The sequence below is a fragment of the Pyricularia oryzae genome, chromosome 2, assembly GCF_000002495.2.
Source record: "Pyricularia oryzae 70-15 chromosome 2, whole genome shotgun sequence".
NCBI classification, from domain to species: Eukaryota; Fungi; Ascomycota; class Sordariomycetes; order Magnaporthales; family Pyriculariaceae; genus Pyricularia; species Pyricularia oryzae.
In genome coordinates this window covers 6402601-6417811 of record NC_017850.1, presented here as the reverse complement: position 1 = coordinate 6417811, position 15211 = coordinate 6402601, and the positions used below count along the sequence as shown (strand labels likewise).

The following is a 15211-nucleotide window of genomic DNA, read 5'->3' as shown; positions in this document are numbered from 1 at the left end:
TTTATTCCATGGATTGTCCAGGACCCTTTTACCCACCCCGCTCCCACCACACTGGGAACGGCATTCTGATAGGCTGGATTGTTCCAAAGGCCCTTGCAAAAGGAGAAGGTCCGGAGCCGACAAGGGCCAGCCAAGCCAGTTCAAGGTGCCAAAACCCAAAAGAAGAGGAGACTGCCGAGCAGATAGCATTGCGCTCTTGCCATCAGAAAAAAAAAAAAGACCAAGGGTGCAGGCTAAAATCAAACAACTGCCATCCTGTCGTGAAAAGAATGCCCGAAACTATTGATGCTTTTGGCTGACTGCTTGCTTGCTTGCTTGCCCCCTTCCAACAGCTAGCCTCGTAGCTAGCTGTCAAAAGCAAGCAAGGGATTATTTGTGTGATATTTTGCATACCAGTCCGACCGACCGACCGACCGACTTACCTACCACCTAACCTTCCTTACCTTATTCACCTACATTTAATATCTACCTACCTACCTACCGTCCTGATTCATTCCCTTGCCAACCGCCTAATCAAACACCGACATCACTGCAGGCTGCATGCGACGTGAATGCGCTGCAGCAGCAGTTTTTGACAGTATCAATTAGACACCGGACCATGTGAGGGAGCTCCAAGCCCCTCTTGAAAATGGGTAGGTTTGATTGTCCCCAAAAATTCCATTGATTTATTTGATCATTCATGTTATTTTCCCTCCACTCTTCAAACCCGACCCTGTTTGGTACCTTACATACTTGGTATGGATTGGATCCAGTTCTCAGCTCCAGCTTCCAGCTCCAGCTGTCAGACTGGCTGTCTGCCTGTAGCCGCGGCGGGCGGGAAGCAAGTGTTTCACAAGCAGCGTCTAGCCCTGGTGGGGGTGAGCAGGAAGAAAGACGGAGGGATGTGCGAAGGGAACGGAGCATTATTGAAGCTGCTGTCTAGCGGCACCACCAACATACCTCGTGGATCCCGTCCCGTGTCAAGGTGCTATTAGCAGCTTGTCTGTTACTTGTAGGCCGGCTTTACCTGGATCGAAAACCAGATGAAAGGAGACGGTGCCGACTACGCATCCATCTGATTGACACCTACCACGCCAACCGCCTAGACCCTTCTCGTATATTTGCGAGGCGACGTGCTCATGACGCGACAAACCAACCATCTGCCTCCCTTAACTTAACCCACCTACCTACCTACTTAGCAGCTGAAAAAAACAAGAGCAGGTACCTAAAATAACTAACTTGGTAATCTTGTCTTGGCTTATTACACAGCTCCGTCCCAGTCGCTGCCAGACCATGCGCCCAGCCCCTCGCCCAATTTCACATCCCGAACCGTGACGCGACTTGACGAGGAAAACGAAGAGTACGATAGCTATGAAGACTTGGGCAAGACACTAAGGCCGCTTGCCTTTGAATTTCCCCCGAACCGCCGCCTAGCCACCCATTCACGCGACTCATCCATTGAAAAGATCACTGTTCAGCTACCACTCTCACCGCCACAAACGCAACAAGTCGCAGGGTCCACCTCTTCGGCGGCCTCCCCGGTTGTCTCCCCACGAGCCCATGCTTCTGCCGTGCGATCGGCTACCGGTATTGGGGGCGTAATCGAGCGGGCCATTGACCCGAAAGCTGCTGCATACGGTCACCACCGTCAGACCTCGATAGTCCACGGCATACAACATTCTAGGAATGGAAGCCACGCCAGCTCTGTATCAAGTCCACTGAGCCCCCAGATTATTGCCGCTGCGGGAGCATCCTTAGCTTTAGACCCGCCCGACATGCACGCGTATGCCGTTTCGACGTCAGATATCGACTCCCCGTTGGGTTCGAGGCCCCCGACGGCCGCGTCGACCGGGTCCACCCTAGTGAACAGTCCCGTTGGCACCGAGAGATCATCGGCTGCCACAGATACTACCGCTCATGCGCCAACGCCAAGACGAATGCACAGCGGCAAGGCCAGGAGGGACCACACGCAAAATCCGTCGCACTCGTCAAGGCACCACAAGGAGGAGCAAAAGACTGTAGGGGGGTACGCCATGCATGTGCTGTTCACTTCTGTAAGGCGTCCTAATCCCCGTTTGCATACAATCGTTTGGCTTCATCACATGGCAAGACCTGGAGAAAGGTTCGCAAGACTAACATGCTCTTACGCACCTTTCCCACCCAGTTCATCGCGCACGCAGAAGAGAAACTGAACGAATGTATCACGCCGCCGTCCGAGCCCGAGCCCCAGGTCGAACAAATATGCGGACCTGGGGCCGACGAATCATTCGATCGGCTGATCGTTGCATTGGGCCATATCGCCAGACAAAAGCCGAAACCTTTGATCGACTCGATGATGTTGTGGAGGAAGAGCAAAAGCGATGCCGCGAGTGACGCGCGCAAGCAGCTGCAAATGTCCAAATCCGTACCGCCCAGCGGTCCTCTCCTGAGGAGAAACACAGAGCCACTGCAGTTGATGTCAGGCCCTAATCCTCAAGACCAGAACGGTTCCATATCGCCATCGCCTCTCGCAGCGAAGCAGGAGTATGTTGTGCAAACAGAAAGACGGTCAAGCGTCTCCACCTATCTGCTATGCCGTGTCCTCCTCGAGGTCATCAGCCAAAGCAGTTTGAGTCTGATCACTCCTGAAATGGAAGACAAGCTGGAAGATATTATCTTTAGTCAACTCAAAGTAGCCGACCCGGAGCAACTTATAGAATCTCCTCTCAAGCTTGCCAACTGGAATATTTTCGCCCAACTTCTCGGCGTCATGAGCGAAATCAACTTCACAAGCGTGACAAACCGCTTCATTCAAGATCTGGAACGTTCCCTGCAGGAGCTTGGATCGAGAGGATCCGCCTTGCCCTCGCGAGAGGAGACGGAGGGAAGGATAGAGCTCGTTCTTGGGGGGATGAAGCATTTGAGGCTTGCGTTGACGCCTGACGACGCGTGGGAAAGGTCGTGCGAATTTATGAGCGCACTTGGCAGGCTGTTTGCAAGGTCACATGGCCAAAAGATCAAGTCGTCCTTCTGCCAAGTCTTGGAGATGCTGCTGCTCCCCATCGCCGGGAAGGCAACAAACAGCCAGTTCATGAAACCCCAATGGGCTGAAGTCTTGAGCAATGCTGGCCCTCGACTTGCGCAAATGTTTGTTAAGCCACGCCATTGGTACTGCTCTTTCCCCTTGACTGCAACGATGCTCTGTGTCTCGTCGCCAGAGACGTTCTCTAGCCAGTGGCTTCAGTTGGTATATCCGCTGCAACCGAAGCTCAAAGATCGATTCTCCAAGCCGCTCTGTCTGCAAGTCGTGTCCAGACTTGTTTGGACATATCTCTACCGCACCAACGAATCCCCAGCTTCAACCGTACGCAAGTTGGATGAGGTCCTCAAGCTGGTGCTCCCAACTGCAAAACGCACTATCAACTCTGCCGACCCAACTGTGTCTGAGCCTTTGATACAAATCATCAGAATCATCGGGTTCAAACTACCCGAGTTCTGTTTCAAAACAATAATATTTCCGCTGATAAACGCAGACCTTTTCGCAACCAACAGGGAGCTCAAAGTGGATAGCTTGGAACCAGACAAGGTTGTTATTGGAATCCGAGCATTTTTGGCCGTGATGGCGGATCTCGAGAAGGGTGACCAGGGAAGGCCACCGTTCCCCCAACAGTACCCTATAACATCTGTGCCTGAACGCGCCTCACAAACACCGATAGCTAACGGGTCGTCAAGCCCGCCGACCCCTGGAGGACCCTTAGATGGAGTGGAGGACGAGGGACTCGCGCGCCGCGTGTTGACGTCTACTCTCAGCGAGTCTGTGAAGGAGTACTACACCAGGTTTTGCCAAATATTGGGCAAGATTACTATAATGTGTGACAACACCTTTGGAGGCCAGGCCGCCCTCGACGAAAAGTTCAACTCGCCTACTCCCAAAACACCTATCGCCGACACCTTCAACTTTCGCCGCGATGAGCACCAAAACCCGACAGATCAGAAACAGGCCTTCTACGAGCTCCTGCACGTGGCCGTCCAGGCATTACCCCGCTGCCTATCTCCTGACATTCCCTTCAACTCACTGATTAACCTGCTGTGTACCGGAACTGCCCACGTACAATCAAACATTGCAGAGTCATCGGCCCTGTCCCTGAAGGCCATAGCTCGCCAGTCACATGCCCAACAAGTCACGATGGGGTTCTCCCGCTTTATCTTCAATTTCGACGATCGATACTCTACCATGTCTGACGGCGGCATGCTGGGGGCTGGGCACATTGAGAATACTCTGAGACTATACGTCGAGCTGCTGCATATATGGATCGAGGAGATTAGACATAAGACCAAGGAAGCAACGGGTGCAGTTGGGGACACAAACGCCTCCGATAAGAGGGGCATGAAATTAGACTTGTCCAGCATATGGGCTGAAGTTGATCAAGCTGAGGCACATGGACTTTTTTTCCTCTGCTCCCAATCGCGCAGAGTCCGGTATTTCGCCATAACGGTGCTTCGTCTCATCAAGGAGTTCGACATGGCCCTCGGGAAAGCAGAAAGCGATGATGAGAAGGAAGCCGTGAGATTGATAGATGTCCTGGAGAAGGACTACGTACAGGTCATGACTTTTAACGATGATCATCTGTCAGTGGCAGAGCGAAGCAGATTGCAAAGAGGGATGCAAGACAACAACAGCCAAGGCCTGATTACGCTTTGTGCCAGCGATGTTTCCTACGACACCACTCTCTGGTTCAAGGTGTTTCCGCATCTCATCAGGGTAGCTTATGACCGATGCCCTTTCACCATTACGATCGGCCGGGACTTGATTTGCAACAGGATATTGCAGATGTACAAAGCGATAACCATCATTTCTGAGCCGTCCAGAGGGCTCTACTACGGGTCGGATCCCGGAAGCGCCCGTCTGACGGGGAGGACGCCAACGACACAGCCTGAGCTGCTGGTCGAGCAGTGGAAGCTCTATCTTGTCTTTGCGTGCACAACAATGGCAGATCCTGGCAGCCCCCAACAGCCGAAGCAGCCACCGCCTCCCCAGGCAGCCCAGCACGGCCGAAAGGGCTCCAACAACAAGTCTCTATCGGCAGACAAGATTGTCACGGCTCGCACTCTCTTCAAATACCTGAACCCACTCTTGTCGGTGAGCTCTGCGTCTGTCAGGGAAGCTGTCGTTGTGGCGATGGGGTCAATCAACATTAATATCTACCGCACGCTCCTGGAAGAGCTTCAGGGGCACGTATCGCGATGCAACGACGAAGCCAGGGCTCGTATTCACCAGCGTACCAATAGCAGCCCTCGTCGCAACCGCAGGATGGATTTGCTTAGGACTGAAATAACTCATGTTTACAAGCTCACCTCTCACTTCCTCAAGGATCCTTCGGTAATACAGGATGACTGGATACTTAGTAACCTGGTGGCGTATTCCAAGGACTTGAAACTGTTCTTGATGGATGGAGAAGTTCAGATGGACTGGGAGTTTCAAAAATTGCGGCGCCACTACTGTGGCTTGGTTGAGGAGATCTTCGAAGGGATCAAAAGAACCAAGGATCCGTCCCGCTGGATGACTTTCGAGGCTCGCAAATCTGCGTTTGCACTCATGGAAGATTGGTGTGGGTTTTCGCCCAACCACAACCAGATCCGACATCGTGAAGATACAATGCGGCAATCCGTTATAGAGCAACAGTCTGCTGGGGAGCGCGGCACACTGACTGCCGCAATGGAAATAGAGAAGAGAAATCTCAGGACTGCAGCACTGAGCGCGATGGCGGCCCTGTGCGGCGGCCCTATAAGTGTTACTACCGAAAGTGGCGTGTCCCTTCAGTTCGACCTCAGGCGGATGCTCAACTGGATCGAGTCGATATTCACTACCGGCAATGACCGCATGAAGGTCACTGGCAGGCGAGCCCTCAAAAACCTTCTCGTCCACAACCAGGAGTACCCGTACCTGCTGGAACACTGCATCATGCGTTGCTACCTGGCAAATGTCCCCAAGGTGCTAGAAAGCTACTTCAGCGTCAGCACTGAGGTGCTTCTGGAATATCCTGAGTATCCAGCGTCTTTCTGGAAACTGCTGCCCCTGTGCCTCTTCACTCTTGGGAACGACCAGAGCGATATACGGATAAAATCAGCTCGCATCCTCAGGGCTCTCGAGGAGCGGCAGCAACCACCGCGGTCCTCCAAAATCCAAGACTTTGATATCAGCATCTCTGATAAGACCAAGGCAGTCTACAAGCTTGCACAGTATAAGATCTCGGAGCGTCTCTCTAAGCAGTATACGGAGCTGGCATTTTACTTCTTCTCGCAGCTTTCACTATATTTCAAAGACCTCGAGTCTGGTGCGCAAAGGAACATGGTTGCTGTCATCCTACCGTGGATCCAGTCAACAGAACTGAAGGTCGACCCCAACGGTGGCCCGGTCGCTCAGTCATATATGCTCTTGGCCAACCTACTGGAAATCACAATCAAGGCCAGCTCTGCTCTCCATAACGAGGTGCAAGCTCTCTGGCAAGCGCTCGCGACCGGCCCCCATCCTGGCAATGTACGACTCGTTCTTGACTTCATAATGGCGCTCTGCTTGGAGCGCCGGGAGCAAAACTTTGTTGAATATGCCAAGCAGATCGTTGTCTTTCTCGCCAGCTCCAACAGCAACCCTGGACAGAAGGTTGTCGAGTTCCTGCTGTCATTCATCACGCCAAAAAACATGGTGCCGAACGAAAAGCGGGACACCCCCCCTCCACCTCCAGACGTTGGACTTCTCCCATACTGCGCCGACTTGTCCGAGGCTCTGCCTGTTGGTACAAAACAAGCTGGTTTCTCGACCGGTCAACTTTCGATGATACTACTCGTAGACCTAATGGTTTCACCTGTCAAGGTGGTGCCGGATAATGTGCCCGTGCTGCTCCAGGTGGTGATTGTTCTTTGGGACCACTACACGCCCTTGGTCCATGAGCAGGCCCGCGAGATGCTCGTTCATCTAATCCACGAGCTCGTCATATCAAAGCTAGACGATGCGACCCCTCAGTCGAAAAAGAAGGCCATTGAGGATCTCATTGATCTGATTCGCCAACATGACAAGCTTGTAATCTGGAACTATGAGGATAGTAACGGCAAGGCCGAGGACGATGGGAGCAACGTCCCACCCAGCATGGAGTATCTCGCCGCCGAAGTAGTCAACACATTTGAGGTTACCTACCCAGGCATCAAAGACCAGTGGGCTAGGCTGTCGTTGATCTGGGCGACTTCCTGCCCGGTTAGACATCTCGCCTGCCGCTCGTTCCAAGTCTTCAGGTGTATACAGACGTCCGTTGACCAATACATGCTGGGAGACATGCTCGTGAGGCTGTCCAACACCATTGCCGACGAGGATCCCGAGATTCAAACATTTTCCATGGAGATCCTTACAACTTTGCAGACCATAATCGCGAGTCTTGATGTCGACAAGCTCCTCACCTTTCCTCAAATATTCTGGACCACCTGTGCCTGCCTTGAATCGATCAACGAACAAGAGTTCCTTGGCGCCGTCAAGATGCTCAATGAGTACTTGGACAAGGTAGACATGACTTCTCCTAGCGTACGCAGGATTCTGCTAGAAGGACGGCCCCCTAAATGGGATGGTCACTATGAGGGGATACAGCCACTCCTTTACAAAGGCCTACGATCTGCGGTTTGCCTTGATGCTACATTAGCAACTCTCAATCGACTAGTGCCCCTGCCGAGCGACCCCTTGATAGGAGACGATAGCCGCGTCTTTTTCACCATTCTCGCCAACCTGCCGCGATTCTTGCAGACAATGGACCAGCCTCGGCCCCTGAGTGAGCCTGTCAGCAAGACCATCGGGGCTCTTCTAGATGTTGCCATCGAAGAGGGACATTCACCCGTGGCTCTCGTTCTGAATGGCTTCCTGTCCGGCAACTATCGGAATGGCACCGAGCTCGTACATGGCGTCTTTGCGGCCTTTAAGGATACATTTTCGACGCAGCTCGATTTCAAAATGATTACTATGATTATGGGCTTCCTCACAAATCGCACACCCTGGGTCACGTCCAAGACGCTGCAAATTCTCAAGGTCATCATCTCGGAGATTGATATGAAGCGTCCTGACATTATAGGGCATGGCTCGGACCTGCTTTCTCCTCTTCTGAGGCTGTTGCAGACCGAGTACTGCATGGAAGCTCTCGGCGTACTGGACAACATAATGAACATGTCGGGCTCGACAATGGACAAACAGCACTTGCGCATGAGTATGACGCGGTCGACATTCAAGGCTATCAGGAAGGAATACGAGCGAGTGCAGAGCCTGTTTGGCATACCCGAGGAATCTGGCTGGGCGATTCCTATGCCAGCCAAGAAGACAGAAACCACCCGGGCGAACGTCCATGCCGCCTTTTACATGTGCCAGGGAGCCGAGGGTATCGTTACCGATGTCATGCCCACCCCCGAAGTCGAGTTCCACGCCGACGAATTTCCCTACGGCTACTTCCCAACATCCTATGAAAGGACCGAGACAATGTTGTCGGACGAGGCTCGTGGGGACGGCAACGGAGGTGACGTGGTCACGAAGCTAGATAGCCTCGATGACTTCTTTGACGATCTTAGTATGAGCCCACCCAGCGAAGCACACTCATCGAATACTATAACCGAGTTTATCCCGGATAACAACTATGACATGGAGGCCCAGCTGTACGATGAGCAGGTCCTTCCCATCCTCCACCAAGCTTCGACTGCCAGCTCTTTTCAGAACGGCTTCGTCGATAGGCCTGCGCCATTGTCGAGAGACGGTTACTCTAACACAATGACACCTGGAGCGTTCAGTTTCGACCAGGAACTGACATCGACCACGCGCCCAGGGCTGCACTCCCGGAGTGTGACCTCGCCGTCGGCTCCAGCATCATACCAGCCTCATCTGGGAGAGGCCATCGCATCTGATGATGAGCTCTTCTCGGACGACGAGCGCTCCAACGCCGGTGGCGCACCGCCCGAGGGCTCTTTCTTCCTCGAGAATATGGTCAAGCCCCTTACTCAAAGCACTCGGACTCGCATTAGACGCTTGACCGGCAACAGGTCGAAGGATGAACGACAGCATCTAGATATTTCCCGTCCCGACCGCCCAGGCCCTCCTCAGGTACCCAAGCTTCCCAGTTCATACCTGCCCAAGGGGTCCCCGCCTGGTAGTGGGGACATGCTTTGAAGATGATGTTTCTTCACACCTCACAACAGCATATCCTGTCGATTACAGCATGCATTCGATTAGACTTTTACCGTCACAGATCTTTTCAATTTTGTTTCAAAGATACCCTCGCTAATTCATGATCCATTTCCCCTCTATGTTTTGTTTTTAAAAGAGCGCAGCATCATTTGGGGCTTTAACCTTTTTTGCGTTGGACACAATCGGACTTTTGTTGCACCATGTATCCAAACAAGTAATACAGTCTAGCTAGGGATCATTCACATGGCAGAAGAGCAAAAATACGAGAATTTCTACATCGTGCCCGCAGAGTTGAACAAACCTTTGAAGACAGTACACGACCCAAAAAGGGGACGAAGTTTGGCAAGACTCGTTGGCTTCAATATAGCTCCCGGAAATTTCACTGCTTCTGTAATGTAGGTGATCATATCAGCAATCTTTGATTCTTCTGCGTTAAAAAGGCCATGTTCATCGTAAAAATCGTCGAGACCAACCCTTGACAGTTCGCAAAACGCTAATAACCGAGAGATCTCTTGCACATTATCGTGCAAGTACGGAGGTAGGAGGCCAAAGTTTCCCTAGGCCTGTCAGGTATTTTTCGACCAGGGTTATGCATACCGCTCACTATAGGTACTTACAAAAACCCAAGCACGCGCCAAAAAGGTACCTCGCAAGCCTAGGGTAACTCACCCTTATAACCTCCGTATGCAATATATCGTTCACGAGGAAAAAAGTGGTTTCGGTGCGCTTCGTCCGCCTTGAACAATGTCAGCTCGCGGATAAAGGCAAAGTTGGTCAATCCTCCATGAGTCGGGTGTTGGAGTAAAATAGGGGCGATGCCCTCCAGAGTATGTCAGTATTGCGCGACCGCTTCAATCAGTAGCGGTATCTTGTGGAGTAGTCCTTTGGGCTGACGACAAGACCACGTCCCTTCTTTGCGCCACGGTAGATGGTTTCAATGATGTCGATTAGTTCCTGCTTCTCCTCGAGCTGCAGACGATCACGATAATCACAATCAGCACGAATCCCACACAAGGGGGCAACGAAAGCAAAGGTATGTCTTTTTACGTACCACCAAGGTAAGCTTGTTGTTGTTACCCGTGCCAAAATCGCACATTATGTGCTTGTTGCGGAAGAAGAACATGACGGTCATGGGGTCGTATAGTTCGTACATCTGGTTGAAGTCGGGCACCTGATCAATGTCACAGACGTAGACGACGGCGAAGTTCTTGACCTTGTCGGCGATCTTGAAGAGAACCTCGTCCATCTTCATGCAGTCCGGGTCGCCGTCGCGCCCGAACCGGATCACGACCAGGCGCTCATCTTCGGACAGAATTGCTTGGTCGACGTGCCATGCCGTGTTGAGATGGGGAAGTACGACGGAGCCCATGGCTTCGTGTTTTTGCTGTTGTGCTGTTTTCTTTGTAATTTAGGTGATCGTGTCTGCTGTAGTGGGGAATATTATTGTCGATGAGTATGCGGTCGGGATGAAGACTCAGTTCACCCAACGGTGGATGGTTGAAGGCGACGACGTGACCAGGCGCTCTAAAAGATGACGGAACTGCGCGAAAAGGTGGGCGGGTACGGCGGGGTGCCATCTGCGCCAACCTGCCAACCAGCGGGTTCTCTTCGCCAATCGATAGGGACGTTGGCTCCACAGTTTGGCGGCAGTAACTTCCGACCGCCTAAATTATTCGTTTTGGTGGCGGGTCGAACATTTCAGAGTCGCAAACCTTGGCCGGTACGTACCTTAATTTTCCACTGCGCCGGAAACAACAAAATATGAGAATATCCAGATAGAACAGTTGACGCAATGGGGAAACGACTGTCGCAGGGGTTTTCGCTCGGCAACGAGTCTCGCAAGCGCCAGAAAGTGGTGCACGAGGTTCCCACATCTGAGGAGGTTCACTCGGCCAGGCAGCTCGTTCAACTCCTCTTTTGCGACCAGGACCTCGGCAAGGCCAGGCATGGTATGTCGAACTATTTAGAGTCGTGAACCATTGTTTGGGCTCGAAAGCGTACCCGTGACGTATAAGTCGACCTTACTGATTCCAAATTGGAACGCAGGCCTTCAGTCTTTCAAGCTCCTGCTTGATCACTTGACCTTTCCCGAGACGCCCGAAAACTCCCAGCATTGGGCAATCCTCAGACAGTTTTTGGACGCGTCTGCCCCCAGAGAAGCACAAGATGCCGATGCTGTCTTTGTCCCAGACATCATGGCGACATGGGCGCTTGCTGCACAGGCCGGAAACGACGAGGTCTTGTCTTCGGTGGCCGTGGTTCTTGCGCTTCTCATCAAGATTCTCAGCCAAGTCCTGGACATGAGGTCGTACGGGCTTGGAATTTGCAGAACCTTACTACAGAGGAAGCAGCTTGAACTCCTTGCAAAGAACCTCTCCGCCGAAAAGTCCAAAAGCTTTATCATCTCTCCAACTCTTCGCATGATCGGAGAGGCGATATCCTTTGACGGTGGGCTCCTGGCCAGCGCATTCTTTCGAGCTAGGAAATTCACGTACCACTCGTTCTCGAGAAACATGCGCATCAAGTATCTTGGCGATGGTGTTGAAGAACGCAACCGACCTTCGACCAGAACCTGTGCTATACGCCTGTTAATAAGCACGCTGAGGTTCCTCCCCTGGGAAGCAAAGAGAGAACTACTGTACGAGCGAGATCTCGCCGCAGCTCTCACCAGTTCCATCAAGGATGACCCCCACTACCTGGTCTTGGAGGTTTTGGATGGGCTGAAGGCCCACGTACTGCTTGACAAGAAGCTTCCGGTTGAGACCAAGGGTCGGCTTCTCAACTCCACTACGTTGCCGCGCTTTGCATTGCTCTACACTTACAGTCACTCTAATAAAGCCCCGTCGCGGCCAATTGATGACGCAGTTCATGAATTTTTGAGGTCTGCATGCACAACGCCGGGTGCTGGAGTCCTCAGGTCAGATTCTGGACTGTATCCCAAGGGTATAAACGTGACCGCTGGTCATATGCGCGGTTCGACCTTTGAACATAATATCGGCCTGGACCGTATCGTGTGGATGGACAAGTTCGCAAACGAAATTCCGGTCCACAACAGCACTCTATCGGAATTTGTCAAGACTCTTCGCCCCTGGACCAGTACAAAGCAAAGCGAACTTCTTGTCAGCATCCTGCAAGCTGCTCCGGAGCTCATCGCAGATTATTTTATGCACAAGAAAGACTTTTCCTTTGAGCCAAAACTGTCTGCAACTTGGATAGGCTATGCTGCGCTGATCTACAGCGCTGTGCAGTTGGATCTACCCCCATTTTTTGGTCAAAAGGACGAATACGCCCCAGTGCCACCTCCAATATCTATCATTCTCGACAACATTCTTCCATTAACGCTTAATCAGAAGGTGCTCTGCAAATGTCTATCACACGACATCAAGCTTATCTCGTTCTTCGCCACTCGAATCCTTGTGGTGGCTTTGCAAAAACTTGAAGTCGCGCTGAGGATGATGAAAGAAGCCTCACTGGCGTCCGGTCCCGTCTGGTCTGAAGCATCCCGCAGACTTATGGAAGAATTCATGCAAAGGTGTCCCAGCTTGAGCTATGTCATCACGAATTTCCGGCGGATCCCTGAGGAAGACTCTCTGTCACGCGAGGCAGCCAGTCGCCTCTTGCGGCTCTACTATCATACCGTCCCTCAAATTGCCCTGGCAGCCAAGTTTGACGTTTCACCCCTATTGGTGAACGCCATAAAAAGACTTGACAGCAATAAGAATTCAGACCAAAACGAGATCCTCTCACTGATGGAGCTCGAAAACCTTGTCGTGATAGCCAAATCTTCACCCGGCATGCGGTGGTTCGCCAAAGCCGAGCAACTATCAGTTTCTCCTTTCACTGCATTGTTGAAGGTCTGTGTCAATGCACCCAAGAATGTTCCTCTTGGGCCTTTAGAGGATGTCTTAACTTTTGTTGCAGATGAGCACGATATTTTCACACCAACGTCAGAAGGGTTGAGGCCATGCCATCTGTTGATGGTCCTGAAAACCTTAAATGATCGAGTCGAACTAGCGACCGCCGATGGGTTCTGGGCCTTCCTTGACAACTGCTTACATCGCTGCTCTGCCTCACCAATACGATATCTGGAATCGGTCCAGGATCTAGCCCCAGACACAAGGACCGGGCCCTTGACGGCCACCATACATGAACAACTTCCATTTGCTGTTGCTTTAGATTCAGCAACAGTTGGTGTAGTCAAGGATTTTGTCAGCGTCTACACAACCGTCGCACGCATTCTCAAGGAGCATAAGCCCTTGCTCAACACTCTTCAGAAGACCATCGACGCACAGTTCGATGACGCTCTCCTATATGATCCAAGCTTCAAAGAGACGCTGAAACAGGAGAAGCGCACTCACTTGTCATCCCATCATGGTACCGCAGCCGACACCAAGGAGCCGAGCTCCGGCCCAGGGAGAGAGGCTGGGGACGACGGACTGATGCGTTTGGTTGCCGGGTTGGATCCCGCAGAGCCAGACAACTCAGCACTGATCAAATGGACATCCCAGAGTGTGGATGACATTGTGGAGGAGGGATTCGCGACGGCGCTTATAAGACTGTTGGTATCTGAGCATGTTAGCATAAGGAAAGAAGCCCTCACAAACATTCTGAAGATGGCAGAGAAGGTCAAGCTGTCAACATACGACGAAAGAGAACAGGTCTGGCTGCTTCTGGTCGAATTGGTTGAATCTTGCAGGGAACCCGTTGACACAGGACCGGTACCGGGACATATTGTCGCATTTGCGTGCCGGGCACTAGACGTGCTCAAAAACCCGTTGCATTGTCTCTATGACAAAGTCAACGTTTTCCTTACGCGCGGGCCTCAGTGGACACTTGATAGGTTTCCTCTCCTATACGATGTGCTCCAGGAGGCACCAAGTCGGGATGACTCGTACTATGCGGCGGTGTCATGGCTTCTGGGCTATCTGCTGGAAAGCCTCCGGACGCCCTCTGACCTTGTCCTCTTCCACAAACGGAGGGTATACGAGCGCATCTTGTCTCTAGCGAGTAATGGCCACATGCGTACGCCGTTGCGCTCAGTCTTGTTGAAGATTCTCTACCGCACAACAAGTTTAGAAGGGGGAAGCACCACATTGATCACAAGGTTTGGTATCATTGCTTGGCTGGAAGCACAGCAGGCGCAGCGACCATCCAAAGCCGAGTCCGATATGCTGAGGGCGCTACAAATAAGGCTCTGGGAGACATGCGACCGGAGTCGCATTGATGAGTGGAGCAGGAAGGGCATTGGATTAGTCTTGAGTGATTCGGGAGCTAGGTAATAGTCCCATAGTACAGGAATGAATGAGTATGCGCGGTCAAATAATTTATTTTGGCCGTGACTTTTGAGATCTAAATCATCGCGCTGTCACGACTCAAAACTAACTCTTGACGATAAAAATAGTGACAACAACCCGAAGAGCAACAGAGAAGAAAAAGCAGCAAAAGTAAGTGAAAAAGATAGTATTCAGCAAAGATTCAAGACAAGGTCTGGTGCTGCCGATGTGTCTGCGACTCTGAGTAAATCTGCTTGGGCAAACTAAGACTATCTAGACTAGCCCAAGTCATGTTAACATGGGCCATCGGGCTGAATATCTCGGTGGGGAAATCAATAACGTCGACGAAACTAGTAGAGTGGGAAAATCACGAAAAATATTGGACGGAAATGAGAGAGAAAAAAGCAATACAATCATCAACAAAGCATAATGAAGAGAAGAAAGCGACAGTAGAAGTAATATAATGGAATTCCGTACAGATAGAACAAAACTGGCTTCGCGCTAGGTGGCACATTTTCCAGGTACAGGTCGTACCTACTCTTCTCCACTGCAGGCTAGATAGATGGATACACTGAAGAATGACACTGTTGGTGTTGTCGGTGTGCCGTGCTGTGCTGTGCTGTGCTGTGCTGTGCTGTGCTGTGCTGTGCTGTGCTGTGCCTGGCTGGTCGGGCTTTTTTTCCCACCACCTGCCAGGGTTGCCACCTGGATGCCAAGCATCCGGCCGACGCCCAATCTGGATGGAGCAAGCAATCGACCAGGGAGGAGAAACCCA

At 51.9% G+C, this 15211-nt stretch overlaps 3 protein-coding genes across 3 annotated transcripts; 2 read left to right on the top strand and 1 right to left on the bottom strand.

Moving 5' to 3' along the window:
- Nucleotides 1-124: 124 nt before the first annotated feature.
- Nucleotides 125-9472, top strand: MGG_07116 (cell morphogenesis protein PAG1). Its single transcript, XM_003715257.1, has 3 exons — nucleotides 125-632; nucleotides 1249-2033; nucleotides 2144-9472. Exons 1-3 carry the CDS (start codon nucleotides 629-631, stop codon nucleotides 9143-9145), a joined length of 7791 nt encoding a protein of 2596 aa, XP_003715305.1. The 5' UTR covers nucleotides 125-628; the 3' UTR covers nucleotides 9146-9472.
- On the bottom strand, nucleotides 9021-10699 carry MGG_07115 (thioredoxin-like protein 4A). Its single transcript, XM_003715256.1, has 3 exons — nucleotides 10215-10699; nucleotides 9637-10132; nucleotides 9021-9551 (listed from the first exon to the last, which is right to left on the bottom strand). The coding sequence occupies exons 1-2, from the start codon at nucleotides 10530-10532 to the stop codon at nucleotides 10019-10021; spliced, it is 432 nt and encodes a 143-aa protein (XP_003715304.1). The 5' UTR covers nucleotides 10533-10699; the 3' UTR covers nucleotides 9021-9551; nucleotides 9637-10018.
- MGG_15079 (uncharacterized protein) lies at nucleotides 10695-14442 on the top strand (the record flags this gene model as incomplete). Its single annotated transcript, XM_003715255.1, has 3 exons — nucleotides 10695-10883; nucleotides 10977-11112; nucleotides 11210-14442. 3 exons carry the CDS (start codon nucleotides 10695-10697, stop codon nucleotides 14440-14442), a joined length of 3558 nt encoding a protein of 1185 aa, XP_003715303.1.
- Nucleotides 14443-15211: the final 769 nt, after the last annotated feature.